Genomic DNA, 14257 nt, shown 5'->3' with positions numbered 1-14257 from the left:
CCCTCACACTTAATATAGTGCACTGCACCCAGTAAGCACTCACTAAATACGACTGACTGATTGGGTGAGGCTGTCAGGGGGAGCTCGGAGCTGGTTTCTAACCCCAAGTCTGCCATTTGCCTGCTCTGTGACTTCAGACAAGTCACTTCTCTGTGCCTCAGTTTCCTCACTTGTAAAACAGGGATTCAATGCTTGTTCTCTCTCCTTCTGCTTGTTCTCTCTCCTTCTTAGAATGTAAGCCCCATGTGAAGTAAGGACTTTGACTGAACTGGCTAACTTACATCTACCCTAGAGCTTGCAACGGTGCTTGTTATACAGTAAGCTTTCAACAAATATCATAAGAACAATAAAAAAGGGCAACAGAGCTTTGGTCTCTGAAGATTGACCTGGGGATTCCAAAGACTGTCCTGAGGGTTGGTGACAAGAAGACTTATTGAGCGATCTGGCCACCCACTTATGGGGACAGAAGTGATGTCTGCCTAGCAACATCCTCATCCACTCACACCTCTGCCTGTGTTACTAGTTCCACATTTGTTTTCCCATGTCCAGAACAAATTTCTGAACACCAATGCCTTGTGGGGTGGTCACCAAGGCTCCCAGACTTCAGGATGACCCGGTCCATGTACATCATCTGGCTGAGTTCTCTTACTCCACTGCCACACTCTGTCTTCTCCTCACTCCTCTACCTGGCAAAAATAATAACAATAATAATTGTGGTATTTGTTAAGCACTTGCTATGTGCCAGACACTGTACTCGTCTCTGGGGTGGATACAAGCAAATAAGGCTGGACACAATCCCTCTCCCTTTTGGGGCTCATAGTCTCAATCCCCATTTTACAGATGAGGTAACTGAGGCCCAGAGAAGTGAAGCAACTTGCCCAAGGTCACACAACTGACAAGCTGCAGAGCCGAGATTACAAATGGCAGAACGGGGATCTGAGGAGCATTTGTACAGAACTAAAACAGTTGCTGATGCAAAGAAACTCTAACACGCAAAGGACTCTAGGATGCTCTGTCTCCAAGGCTCCCATTTAACTGTCTTTCCAGTGCTCATTGTTTTCCACAGCTGGAACCATTTCTAGGAGCTGGCCCTACCCCCATCAGGTGGGTTAATTCATTCATTAACATTCTGCATTAGCCTAAGGGAGCTGGATGAAGGTTTTCACATGGTTTTCTTTGAGATAGATTTGGGAGAACCATGTGGATCCTATGGAATTAGTAAACAACACCAAGGTGTCAGAGTTTGTCTTCCTGGGTCTCTCCTCAATGGGGGAGCTGGAGGGTTTCCTGTTCCTGGTGTTTCTCCTGGCTTATGTAACAGCCCTTCTGGGCAACCTCCTCATCATTGTCACCTTGACCTGGGAGCCCCGGCTCCACACCCCCATGTACTTCCTACTCCGCAATCTGGCCACCTTGGACATCTGTTTCTCCAACATCACCGTCCCCAAGATGCTCGTCGACCTGCTCTCTGAGACCAAGACCATTTCCTACGGTGGCTGTATGGCACAGATCTTCTTCTTCCATCTGCTGGGAGGGGCCGATGTCTTCTTCCTGTCGGTGATGGCGTACGACCGCTACGTGGCCATCTCCCGGCCCCTGCACTATACGGCTGTGATGACTTCGAGGGTGTGCAAGGGGCTGGTGGTGACTTCCTGGATCATAGGCTTGATCCACTCAGTCCCCCAGATTGCTCTGCTGCTGCCATTGCCATTCTGTGGGCCCAACGTCCTGGATAACTTCTACTGTGACGTCCCCCAGGTCCTCAGGCTCGCCTGCACTGACACCTCTGTCGTGGAGCTCCTGATGATCACCAACAGTGGAATGCTCACTCTCATCTGGTTCATTCTTCTCCTGGCATCCTACACTATCATCTTGGGAATGCTGAAGTCCTACTCCAAGGAAGGGAGGAGGAAAGCCGCCTCCACCTGTACCTCCCACATCATTGTGTTGTCTCTTCACTTTGTACCATGTGTCTATATCTACGCCCGGCCCTTTGACTCTTTCTCCCCGGACAAGGTGGTCTCGGTGGCTCTGACTGTTCTGTCACCGGTCCTGAATCCCGTGATCTACACCCTGAGGAACCAGGAGGTGAGGTCAGCCATGTGGAGGCTAAGGGGGCGGATCATGCTTCCAGGGAGGGAATGAATGAAGATTGGGATGGTGAATTTCCCTCTTCCCTCCCATTGCCTTGGAGGTTGTCCCAGACTAAACTGGTTTTGCTGGTGGCTTTGATAAGAGGAACCATGTGTCATTCTTTGCACCAGCCAAACTCACTGAATCTGGGAGCCTGCTGGGGTCACAAGCCCCAAGTAATCCAGGGGCCTGGGTGCTCATGGGAATGGTCACTTGTTTGGTGTTTCTCCTGTGCCCCCAAACAGATATTTTATCCCCATTTTATAGATGAGAAAACTAAGGCACAGAGAAGGGAAGTGACTGGCCTGTGGTCACGCAGGAGGCAAGTTGTGGTTGGGATTAGAACCCAGGTCCTCGGGCTCCCATACCTATGTTCTTTCCACCAAGCCCCACCACTTCTCCATGTCAAAATCAGCAGGAAACAGCCCAGCGTTGAGAGTTGCACATCTCTGAGGGGCAGGACATTTCTCAGAAATTCAGAATTCAGAATGTCCATAATCACTAAAATCCTAGAAGTCCCTCCCACTTTACATCTACCACACCAAATTCCTCCCCATCTCTGAAACTTTCCTGGAAAGATTAGGTGGACCTATCTTTGAGAGACAGGAAGAGCTGTAGGGGAGAAAAGTTTGGGTTCTGTTTATTCATTCATTCAATCATATTTATTGAGCACTTACTGTATGCAGAGCACTATAATAAGTGCTTGGGAAGTACAAATCGGCAACATATAGAGACGGTCCCTATCCAACAACGAGCTCACAGTCTAGAAGACTATTATTTGAAGAAGACGCCACGGGCAGTGAAATTCACCTGTGAACACATTTGTTGTTGAAAAGAACAGAGTGCAACTCTCAGGTCTTAATCACACAGTGTACACAAGAAAACTGTCCCTTGTGTGATCATGGTTTGTATTTGCACTTTTGCCTCCTTGTCTATTGTTCCTTACAAAGCTTTTGTCTGAAGATAGCTGCTCTTTTTTTGTTAGCATTGCTGGTCAAGCTTCAGCCGTTGATTCCCGGTTATCATGCTCGCTGTGGACAGGGAATGTGTCTACCAACTCTGTTATATTGTACTCTCCCAAGTGCTCTGCCCACAGAAAGTGCTCAATAAATACGATGGATCAATTGACTGATTTAAGGCAGCATTGAATGAAGATTGGCTTTACCAGGTTACAAAATCCCTCTGCTCCAAAAATCTTTGTGTCCTCCTCCCTCCCAGCACATGCACAGCTTTCATGTTGTAAGATGCTTCTGGTCCTTCTGCCCTATGTCTGTCTTTGGAATTTTGGGCCTGTGGGAACAGGGGTAAGTGCTCTGCCATTTTAAGTCAGTGTCCTCCACAGATGCAGCTGTGCCTTGGGCTCATGATTGTCTGTTTTGGCTAAGTCAAGCTTCTTTGTCCAGCTTTATGCTAAGTAGAGGTCCTGTCTCCACCATAGCCACTTTGGACCAGGACAGCAGATGGGCCTGGTCTGGGCCTGTTGAAGTAGGTTGAGTGATGAAATGAGTGATGAAGTGGGTAGCATGGTGAGAGGAGGGGTGAATGACGGCATGAGTGGTGGAGTGAGTGATGTGTGAGTTTCAGGAATGGCTGGTGGAGTGAGTGGAGGGCCGAATAGTGGGGTGAGTGAGGGAGTGAGTGGTCAGGTGAGTGACAGAGAATGGGCTGAAGCTAATTCATCATGCGGGAAACTGGAAAAGCTGAAGCATGTCAAGGGTAGCTTTGGTTTGGGTTCCTGTTCCTGATCCAGGTCCTTTTCCATCTCCAGAGAAGGGATTCTTTGCAATTTTCTCATCATATTTTGGAGACCTTATGGATGAAGAAACCGGCCCCCTCAATCCACCACAGACAAGGCCACTCGTCGACTTGATGGAGGGCATGCTGGGAGGCTAAGGGGGGAAATCGTTCCTGGCTCTGTGAGTAAGAAACATCAGGGGAGGCAGCTTGGCCGAATGAACAGCGCATGGGACGGGATATCAGGGGACCTGGAAGCTAGGAAACACTGGAGCTAGTCAGGTCTGCCACTTGTTGGCTGGGTGACGTTAGCCTCTTTGAGCTCCAGCTTCCTAACCTAAGAGAAGCAGCGTGGCTCAGTGGAAAGAGCACGAGCTTTGGAGTCAGAGGTCATGGGTTCAAATCCTGACTCTGCCAATTGTCAGCTGTGTGACTTTGGGCAAGTCACTTAACATCTCTGTGCCTGTTCCCTCATCTATAAACTGGGGATTAAGACTGTGAGCCCTCCCGTGGGTCAACCTGATCAACTTGTAACCTCCCCAGCGCTTAGAACAGTGCTTTGCACATAGTAAGAGCTTAATAAATGCATCATCATTATTATTATTAACCTGTAAATTGAGGTTAAGACAATGATTCTCCCTCCCCCTTAGACCGGTTTCTTGTTCCTTTGAGGAAATAGTACAGAGAAAATAAAACATTTTCTGAATTATTTAGAAATCCATTTTCATTGCCAGTGTGTCTCCTTTCTCCACCCACAGACCTACTTCTCAATCAGTCATATTAGTTAAATTCTCAAGGTGGGCAGAATGGTTGGGAGAGTCCAATTTCCTTTCTTCTCTCTACAGAACCCCTTTCCTCTCTCTCTTCCACTCTCCGTTTAGTACCTCAAGAGCTCAGGATGCCCTGGGAATCAGGACTTACGGGTTCTCTTTTCCTGTGATTCCCTATGTGTGGTCCTCCTGTGGCCCTCAAATCTCTCTCCAGTTCCTGCCACCTGAATCCAGGGTCACTGGGAGGATGGAATGTGGTCTCTAGTATGTTATGTGGGGTTTTCATGCAATCTCTTAGTAAGTTCCAACTCTGAAGAGGGATTCCAGAAACTAGTACCCTGCATTCCTGTTCCCTTTTTTCCCCATGACTTGAGTAAAATAATTCCTTTCTCTTTATTTCTCTTACTCCTTCCTTTCTACTGTCTCTTCCGATCTCCCACCTTTTCCCTCTTGACCTTTCCATCCCCTCCCTTTCTTCCGGCTCTCCTTACCTTTTTCTCTTACTATTTCTCTCTCTGATTCCCCCCCACCCCCATTTCTTACTATTCTTTTATTTCTCCTTTTTAACAGTATTTTTAAGCACTTACTATTTTCCAGGCACTGTACTATAAATACTGAAGCTAATCCTTTGATTAGCTCCTTCCCCCCGGGGTCCTCTGCAAAAGAATCAATCAATCAATCAATCAATCAATCGCACTTATTGAGCGCTTACTGTGTGCACAGCATTGTACTAAGCGCTTGGGAAGTACAAGTCAGCAAGATGGGTAAAACGGACACAGACGCACAGAGGCAGGAAACTGAGGCTCAGCAGCCAGCGACTAGAATAGAAACTGGAAGCGGGCACCGGAACGAGCAAAAGAAGAGTTTTAGGGATGAAAAACCCCCGAAAAACACAACTTGTTCATTGATTTTGTTGTTTTTTTATCACGAGATTTCAAAATTTGTAAAATGGAATCTCACACTACCCCACTTAGATCCTTATCCCTCCATCCCATTCATTCACTTAAAAGCTCTTTCTTCAGGTGATCATCAGGAACTCCAGGATGGAGATGCTTAGGGAAGCAGCATGGCTCAGTGGAAAGAGCATGGCCTTGGGATTCAGAGGTCATGGGTTCTAATCCCAGCTCCACCACTTGTCAGCTGTGTGACTTTGGGGAAGTCACTTCACTTCTCTGTGCCTCAGTTACCTCATCTGTACAATGGGGATTAAGACTGTGAGCCCCACGTGGGACAACCTGATCACCTTGTATCCTCCCCAGCACTTAGAACAGTGCTTTGCACATAGTAAGCGCTTAACAAATGCCATCGTTATTATTATTATAAATATGGCACAGCCAATAGCAAGCATCGAAGTGATTCACAAGTGGTTATGTTCTCCACCTAACAGATAATAATGAATTTAAAATGATAGCAACTCTTCAGCCAGCACTAAGAATTTAGCATTAAAAGCCATGAGTGGGCATAAACTTAAACCTTCTCTAAATGGCAGGACTGTTTATTCATGCTCATGTATCCATTTAAACAAGACTTTACTGCAAATTTGTGTGTCTACCAGATTGTGCTGGGATAGTGCACCCGGGACTGGGAATCAGAGGACGTGCGTTTTAATCCCACCTCTGCCATTTATCTGCTGTGTGACCTTGAGCAAGTTGCTTAACTTCTCTGTGTCTCAGTTACCTCACCTGTAAAATGTGGATTAAGACTGTGAGCCCTATGTGGGACTGTGCTAACCTGATTATCTCATATCTGCCGCAGCACTTGGTATAATGCTTCGCACATAGTAAGTGCCTAACAACTACCACAAAAAAACCCACGATCCTGGTGTAAATCCTTCAGTATTACTGAAGTACGATCCTTCAGTAATAGCTACCTAGTGGGACAGTCCTGTTACCCGGATGGGTCAGTGGCAACAGTACACAACCACATTTTAGAGTTGAACAAAATAAGTTCATCTGAAAATTTGCATGCTAAATTTAAATAATTGAAGCCGCTTAAATATACCTTGTCAGTTTTGGGTTATTGTTCTCGGACAGAAAGTTTGCTTTGACTCATTGTTGTGGGAGGCCTTTCCTTCTAGTTTCTTTCAGGCCCCTCTCTCCCCTGTCACACACTGTTCTCACATTCAAAAATATACATGATGTTCGGATTTCAGTGATTGCACTGGTGAAATTTCTCTCCAGGTCTCCAGGACCCAATGGAAGAGGCCAACTTCACGGCAGTGTCAGAGTTCATTTTCCTCGGCCTCACCCAGATGCAGGAGATGAGGGTTGTCCTGCTCTTGATCATCTTCTTGGTCTACGCCACCACTCTCCTGGGCAACGGACTCATCATGGTCACCGTGACCTGTGAATTCAGTCTCCACACCCCCATGTACTTCCTGCTGCGCAATCTGTCCGTCATGGATCTCTGCTTCTCCTCGGTCAGCGTTCCCAAGATGCTCGTGGATCTCCTGTCGGAGAGCAGGGCCATCTCGTTTGGCGGCTGTATGGCCCAGATGTTTTTCTTTCATTTCTTTGGAGGGGGCACGGTGATCTTCCTGTCTGTGATGGCTTACGACCGTTATGTGGCCATCTCCCGGCCCCTGCGTTACGTGACCCTCATGAGTCCCCAGGTGTGCGTGGGGCTGATCATGGCCACCTGGGTGAGTGGCTTTGTGCACTCAATTGTCCAGCTTGGTCTTGTGGTCCGATTGCCATTCTGCGGGCCCAACGTCCTGAATAACTTCTACTGTGATGTCCCCCAGGTCCTCAGGCTCGCCTGCACCGACACGTCCATCCTGGAGTTCCTGATGATCACCAACAGTGGACTCCTCACCCTCCTTTGGTTCCTCCTCCTCCTGGTGTCCTACATGGTCATCCTAGTGATGCTGAGGTCCCACTCGGGGGAAGGCAAAAAGAAAGCCATCTCCACCTGTACCACCCACCTCATCGTGGTGACTCTGATGTTTGGCCCGTGTATCTATATCTACGGGCATCCCTTCAGCCCCCTCTCCATGGACAAGGCCGTCTCCCTCAGCTTCTCGGCCATCACCCCCATGCTGAACCCCATGATCTACACCCTGAGGAACCAGGAGGTAAAATCAGCCATGAAGAAGCTAATGGGAAGGCATGTGTATTCCTGAGGTGGGTTCAGGGTGTGGCTGAGGTTAGCACCTATGGAAGGGATGGAATAAAAAGTTGCAGTGTACCAAACCAGGAGTCTCTGAAGCCAGGGAGGTTGCCATCTCCACCTGTGACCTCCCACCGTGTCGATGACCCCCAGAGAAATGGTCCCTGAATGGAGGGCCGGACTCCTATCTGTTGAATTTCCCTATTCGACTGCCTCCAAGGTGACAAAAATCTCCTCGATCATCCCATGCTCTATTACATAGGTTAGGATCAAAAGGATCCTAAAAGGATCAGAAAGTCAAAAGGCTGGAATCCTTAATGTGCAGACAACTGTCCATTAGCTGAGAAGCAACATGGCCTAGTGGAAAGAGCAGGGGGCAGGGAGTCAGAAGACCTGAGTTCTAATTCTGGTTCCGCCACCTGTCTACTGTGTGATCAAGTCACTTAACTTCCCTATGTCTCACTGACCTCATCTGTAAAATGGTGATTAGGACTGTGAATCTCATGTGGGACATGGGCTGTGTTCATCTTAGTTAACTGGTATCTACCCCTGTGCTTAATATAGTGCTTGGCACATAGAAAGCTGCTTAAGAGAAGCAGCGTGGCTCAGTGGAAAGAGTCAGAGGCTTTAGAGTCAGAGGTCATGGGTTCAAATCCCGGCTCTGCCAATTGTCAGTTGTGTGACTTTGGGCAGGTCAGTTAATTTCTCTGGGCCTCAGTTACCTCATCTGTAAAATGGCGATGAAGACTGTGAGCCCCCCGTGGGACAACCTGATCACCTTGTTAACCTCCACAACTCTTAGAACAGTGCTTTGCACATAGTAAGTGCTTAATAAATGCCATCATTATTGTAGAAAGTGCTTAACAAATGCCATTAAAAAAAACTGATTTAGAGCCATTGTGCCTCAATCTGAGAGTGGGGTCCCCCATTGTCGGTGTTGGGGGGGACACCTGGTGACATTTTGGTTGGGGGCAGGAGGAATTCTCAGTATTTTCCAACAGTAAATAGGGCCCTTACATATTGCCAGACTTCTCTTTATTTTCATCTTCCTGGTGATTCTGAATCAAGCATTGATGGAGATTGTGTCAGTTGGAGGATCAAACAAACGTATTTCACAGTCACTATGGAGGTTTGGTGGTAGAGGCTCTTTGATTTGGACCATCATATGGGACATAATCCCGCAGCTCATACGAATCAGCTGTCCAGTGAACAATGGCCACAAGGCTTCCCAGTTTTCATTGGCAGGATCACAGTGGGATATGTGATGGACTCTTCAGGAACACAATTGAATGTTTCTGGGGACAGGAGAGAGAGCATTTAAATGGCCACAATATTCTGAAGCTAGGCTGTAGGATCAATGGGGCCAAAGGAGTCAATGCTTAAGTGAAGATGGGGTGAAGCTATTCAGACACTTTACTCTGCACGACTCTTCCAAGCTCCACTCAGTGGGACACCTCTATTTCTCGATTCATCGTCTCAGGGCTACTTCCTTCTTGCGCTTTCTATGGTATTTGTCATCAGAAACAGAGAAACATTATAGAAGTGGCACAAAAATACGCAGCAAATTCTTTTGTCATAGATGACATGAGCCCAAGGGACTTTGGGGCGGGTGGGGCGTCTTGTGTTGTTTGGTCAAGTTTTTCCCTGCCTGTCTTCTTATCTATTTTACTAACACACTTGTACTTGTTTATGATCAGGAGTCCTTGGGAGAATAACTACAATTTTGGCAATAATAAAGTGGCAAGTTCACTACTTTTTCTGCTGTCTGAAGCAACCAACTTCATCAAAAAGCCCCTGATGTGTCATTTGGATAGGATACATTTAATCAGTCAAACAATCAATCAGTGGTATTTGTTGGTGCTCACCGTGTGCAGACCACTGTACTAAGTAGTTGGGAGAGTACAATACCACAGATTTACTGGGTACGTTCCCTGCCCACTAGATTTAATCGAATAATCTAGGAAGAGGATGGCGCAAACGACGGAGGTAGAAGAAAGGCGATGGACTCAAGTTGATTTGTAAATACGTTAATCCTTTCAATAAATACGTTATGTGTTTTACAAAACTTCCAGTGACTATTTATCATTTCAGGGTCAGTGCACAACATTTGCTGTCCTCCAATTTTATTCCCATTAGTGATGATTTCAGCAATGATTTCAGCTAGATTCTTCTGCTGAATCTGAGACCAATTGCTTCTGAAATGTGTCTTCTGTAAATATTTTCCCCTTTTTATGCAATAATTTCAAATGCCTTCCTAACAACCCTCTTATTTCCTAAAAATTTTAAGAGTAGCTAACATTTGCATTGTATTTCTCCTATAGGCTGGATTCATTTATTGCTTGGCTTTCCTGCTTTAATGCCTACAGTTTCATAGGCACTCTGTTTTCACTTCTTGTGACCTGAAGTTTCATCCAAGAGTCCTGTCCAACACATTCCTCCTCTTATGGCCCAAAACAGTAAGACTGAGTTGCGATTCTTCTCCATCTTTCTGTGCCCATGTTCCTTGGGAATAGTTCTTTATGCAAATACTTGGTTCATGAAGATAGTACTTGAGGGAGTCCAACTTGGGTTAAATCAATCAAACAATAGTATTTACTGAGAGTTTACTGTGTGCCCAGCCCCATACTAAGTGCTTGGGAGAGTACAATAGAATTAGGGGGGGCAAGATCTCTGCCCTCAGGATACTTAGAAGAGTATTCAATGTTGAAGATGATGATGATGGTATTTGTTAAGCACTTACTATGTGTGAGGCACTGTACTAAAGTGCCGAGGTGGATATAAGCAAATCGGGTTGGTCCCACATGGGGCTCACAGTCTCAATCCTCATTTTACAGATGAGGTCACTGAGGCCCAGAGATATGAAATGACTTGCTTGAGGTCACACAGTAGACAAGTGGCATGGCCGGGATTAGAACCCATGGCCTTCTGACTCCCAGGACTGTCCTCTATCCACTCAATTTAAACTGTGAGCCCCAAGTGGGTCAGGGACTGTGTCTAACCTGATTAACTTACACCAGTACTTAGAACAATGTTTGGCGCATAGAAAGTGCTTAACAAATACAATAATAATAATAATATAAAATTACTACTCCCTAGTGATTCTGTCTTTTTCATAACTGGAGGAGGTTTTGGAGGATGAGTAAGGGAGGAAAGAGAAGAGGATGGGAGAGAATTAAGTGATGTAGAAGGAGTAATGAACAAGGAGGATTTTTTTTTGTGGTATTTGCTAAGCATGTACTGTGTGCCAGGCACTGTACTAAGTGCTGGGATAAATACAAGCTAATCAGGTTGGACATAGTCACTGTCCCACATAGGGCTCACAGTCTCCATCCCCATTTTAAAGATGATGGAAATGAGGCCCAGAGAAATGAAGTGACTTGCCCAAGGTCACACAGCTGGCAAGTGGCAGAGCCGGGATTAGAACCCAGATCCTTCTGACTTCCAGGCCTGTGCTCTATTCACAAGGCCACACTGCTTCCCATTGAATAAAAGGATTCAAAGGTTCTGAATTATCAACATGGGCAATTAATCCAGAAAGGGACATTTCTGCTTATTCACAAGTAAGTCTGTTATTTTTCAGTGATAAGACACCCTACCCATGAGCAGTCCAATCAATCAATCAATCAATCAATCAATCAAGCAAATCTATTGAGTGCTTCTCTAGATTGTAAGCTCTTTGTGGGCAGGGAACATGTCTACCAACTTTATTCTATTATACTCTCCCAAGTGCTTAGTACAGTGCCCTGCACATACTAAGCACTCAATAAATACTATTGATAGATTGATAATTCTCAGTAAGTAAATTGTCCTCCTCATAATGACCATTTTCTCAGCTCTCTTTACTCCCTCTCTTGGTCTCCCCGCTACATCCTCTTACTGCCTTCATTTTTCATTCCTGAAGCCGGATTCTAGGACTCACACCTCGATTCGTTGCTCTCTCTTGAATGTGACATTCCCTCTGTGGATGGTGAAGTTCACCCTATATCCTAAACCACACTCATGCTAACTTGTAGTCCCAACTGAACCTTAGGGATCAGTTCTGAGTCCCACAGCTTGTGGCTATTTTGGTCCTTCTCTGTGGCCCAGACTCTCAGATTGTGGCTGATGTTTCCCTGGAGGTGCCCCCAGGGCTTTTAGCTCCCCCGGCCCCCCGATGACATGAACAAAGTTTCTCGGAGTGTAGTTGGGTGTGATGCAACCAGCTCCTTTTAATAACTCCCATTGCAACTGAACTGCCGGGGCTGACTCGTTCAGTTGAGTCCGATAATATTACCTCTAGAAATTCTCAGCAACATGGGAGGGAGGCTGGGCTGGGGCAGGGGAACATTTTTCTTCCAGAACAACGAGGAAGCCGCAGGAAGAAGGGAGGCCATGAGCTTCTAGCCTCGGGCGACATTAGGTGGGGAAATTCAATACGCCCCTCTCCCTTTGGTTGTTTCAGCCTCAACCCAGAAGGCAATTCCCAATGGCAATTCCAGGAGGCCAGAAAGACCGGGCTATAAGCACCAAAAAGTTAAGGACCCTTGGGATGACAAGCCCACAGAGGTTTGGACTGGGAAGGCTCGGGGCCTGGGGGGTGGTGAATTCCTTGGCCTCATATCAAGGAGATTCAGATTACAAGAACTCAAGACAGGGAGGTGGAGAGGAAAGATTTAGGTTACACTGAGCCACAGAAATGGAACCATCCTTTGGTTTGAAGATGACACCATCTTCAGACGGTGAGACTGCATTCATGATTGTGAGGGTTGTTGAGAGAGACTCTCTTGCAACCTTGAACCCTTTGTCCAAAGTGATATTGTTGTGCACCTTTCCTGGTCCTTTGCTATTTGGGTGAGCATTGATTAAGGTGCCTGTGGTGGAGGAGGGAAAGGGATGGTTTTTTCACTAGGAGGACATAGGTTTGAGTTGTTTTTACAGTAGTTGTGATGGGCACACGCTTTACCTTAAATAATCCTGTCTTCCTGTCTCTGTCTCAGTCTCTCTTTCACTCCTCTCTCTCTCTCTCTCTCTCTCTCTCTCTCTCTCCCTCACAGACACACATTCACACACTCACCTTTCCCAGTTTCTCATGAACTGTTTTTTTTTCCCTCTTCCAAATTCCAAGAGGAAAGTATCCAGTAAGGGCTCAGAATAGAAGCTACATTTGAAGTGAGAGATGGAAGAGACATTCTAGATTAGCCAAGATAGATCAATCAATCAGTCAACGGAACTTGTTGAGCAATCAATCAATCATATCTATTGAGTGCTTAATGTGTGCGGAGCATTAGATTGACATGATAGCATTTGGGATGGAGAGGAAAGGGCAGATTTTTGGATGTTGTGAAGGTTGAATAGACAGGATTTGGTGACAGGATATGAAGGGGAAGGGATTTCCAGGCAAGAGGGAGGACATCTATGGCTAGAGAGACAAAGTTTCAAACTCGAAACCTTCTGCCACATGCTGACATCACAGCAGTCGGCTCCTGTTGTTTCTAACCCTGAGAGTTTGAATCCCAGACACACCTGTCCTCCTGCATTTACCGTCATGGAGTGGAAAGATCCTTTACTTTAATTGTCTGGGATTTGATGAGAGGTTTTTTTAAATCCCATTCATACCTTGAAGTCATTCGAGATTCTCAACTGCTCCTTCCAAATGTTTTTCTTCCCTGAAAATACCTGATGTGCTTTTGGGCCCCAGGCAGTGAATGACAGCAAATGCCCAGAAGGCTGAGCAGAGGGGTGATACCATCTCGACATATGCCCTCAGGTCGTAATGATCGTTATTTTACAAGATGTTTAAAGCTGCATTATGCCATGCTTTTTTGGAATAAAGGAAAAAGCTTCCTCCAGGAAAAGAAAAACGGGTCAAAAAATCCTCAGTCAACAAATTTCTGCAATCTTGGTGAGTAAGGTTTTGGGATCTTGTACAGAATTGGGCAATAACACATACTACTACTACCACCACTAATAATAGTCAGTCAGTCAATTGTATTTATTGAGCGCTTACTGTGTGAAGAACACTGTGCTTGGGAGAGTACAATAAAACATTATAACTGATGCATTCCATGTCCACAATGAGCTTAGAGTCTAGAATAAATAATAATAAAATAGTATCTGTTGTGTGCTATGTGCTGTTGTGTGCTATGTGCCAAACACTGGGGTAGATACAGTACTTGGAAAAAGCACAGTCCTGAGAGTCAGGAGACTCAAGTTCTAATCTTGGCTCTGCTTCTTGTCTGCTGTGTGACTTTGGTCAAGTCACTTAACTTCTCTGGGCCTCAGTTGCCTCATCTGTAAAATGGGGATTAAGACTATGAAATCCATGAGGGACATGGGTTGTGTCCAACCTGATTAGCTAGGATCTACCCGCTTAGTACAGTGTTCTGCACACAGTAAGCGCTCAATAAATACAATTGAATGAATGACTGAATGAATGAATCTACCCCAGTGCTTAGTACAGTGCCTGGCACATACTAAGCATGAAACAAATGCTATTTTTTAAAAAAAGGATAGTCAGGCTGAGAACAGTCTCT

At 45.9% G+C, this 14257-nt stretch overlaps 2 protein-coding genes across 2 annotated transcripts; both read left to right on the top strand.

Moving 5' to 3' along the window:
• The first annotated feature begins 726 nt into the window (after nucleotides 1–726).
• On the top strand, nucleotides 727–2145 carry LOC119939491 (olfactory receptor 4D1-like). Its single transcript, XM_038759543.1, has 2 exons — nucleotides 727–808; nucleotides 1205–2145. The coding sequence occupies exon 2, from the start codon at nucleotides 1210–1212 to the stop codon at nucleotides 2143–2145; it is 936 nt and encodes a 311-aa protein (XP_038615471.1). The 5' UTR covers nucleotides 727–808; nucleotides 1205–1209.
• Nucleotides 2146–6831: 4686 nt separating this feature from the next.
• On the top strand, nucleotides 6832–8376 carry LOC119939527 (olfactory receptor 4D1-like). The gene is made up of 2 exons (XM_038759593.1): nucleotides 6832–7748; nucleotides 8355–8376. The coding sequence occupies exons 1-2, from the start codon at nucleotides 6832–6834 to the stop codon at nucleotides 8374–8376; spliced, it is 939 nt and encodes a 312-aa protein (XP_038615521.1).
• The last annotated feature ends 5881 nt before the right edge of the window (nucleotides 8377–14257 follow it).

Source organism: Tachyglossus aculeatus, chromosome 17 (assembly GCF_015852505.1).
Source record: "Tachyglossus aculeatus isolate mTacAcu1 chromosome 17, mTacAcu1.pri, whole genome shotgun sequence".
Taxonomy (NCBI): Eukaryota; Metazoa; Chordata; class Mammalia; order Monotremata; family Tachyglossidae; genus Tachyglossus; species Tachyglossus aculeatus.
Note: the sequence above shows the minus strand (reverse complement) of the source record. Positions and strands in the feature narration are given on the sequence as shown.

What these genes read in the sequence shown, in the direction of transcription:
- LOC119939491 (XM_038759543.1), top strand. Translation starts at nt 1,210, where the DNA reads ATGGAATTAGTAAACAACACCAAGGTGTCAGAGTTTGTCTTCCTGGGT.
- LOC119939527 (XM_038759593.1), top strand. Translation starts at nt 6,832, where the DNA reads ATGGAAGAGGCCAACTTCACGGCAGTGTCAGAGTTCATTTTCCTCGGC. An exon ending in AAGCTAATGGGAAGGCATGT is followed by an intron (nt 7,749 to 8,354) that starts GTATTCCTGAGG and finishes AGCGTGGCTCAG; the next exon opens with TGGAAAGAGTCAGAGGCTTT.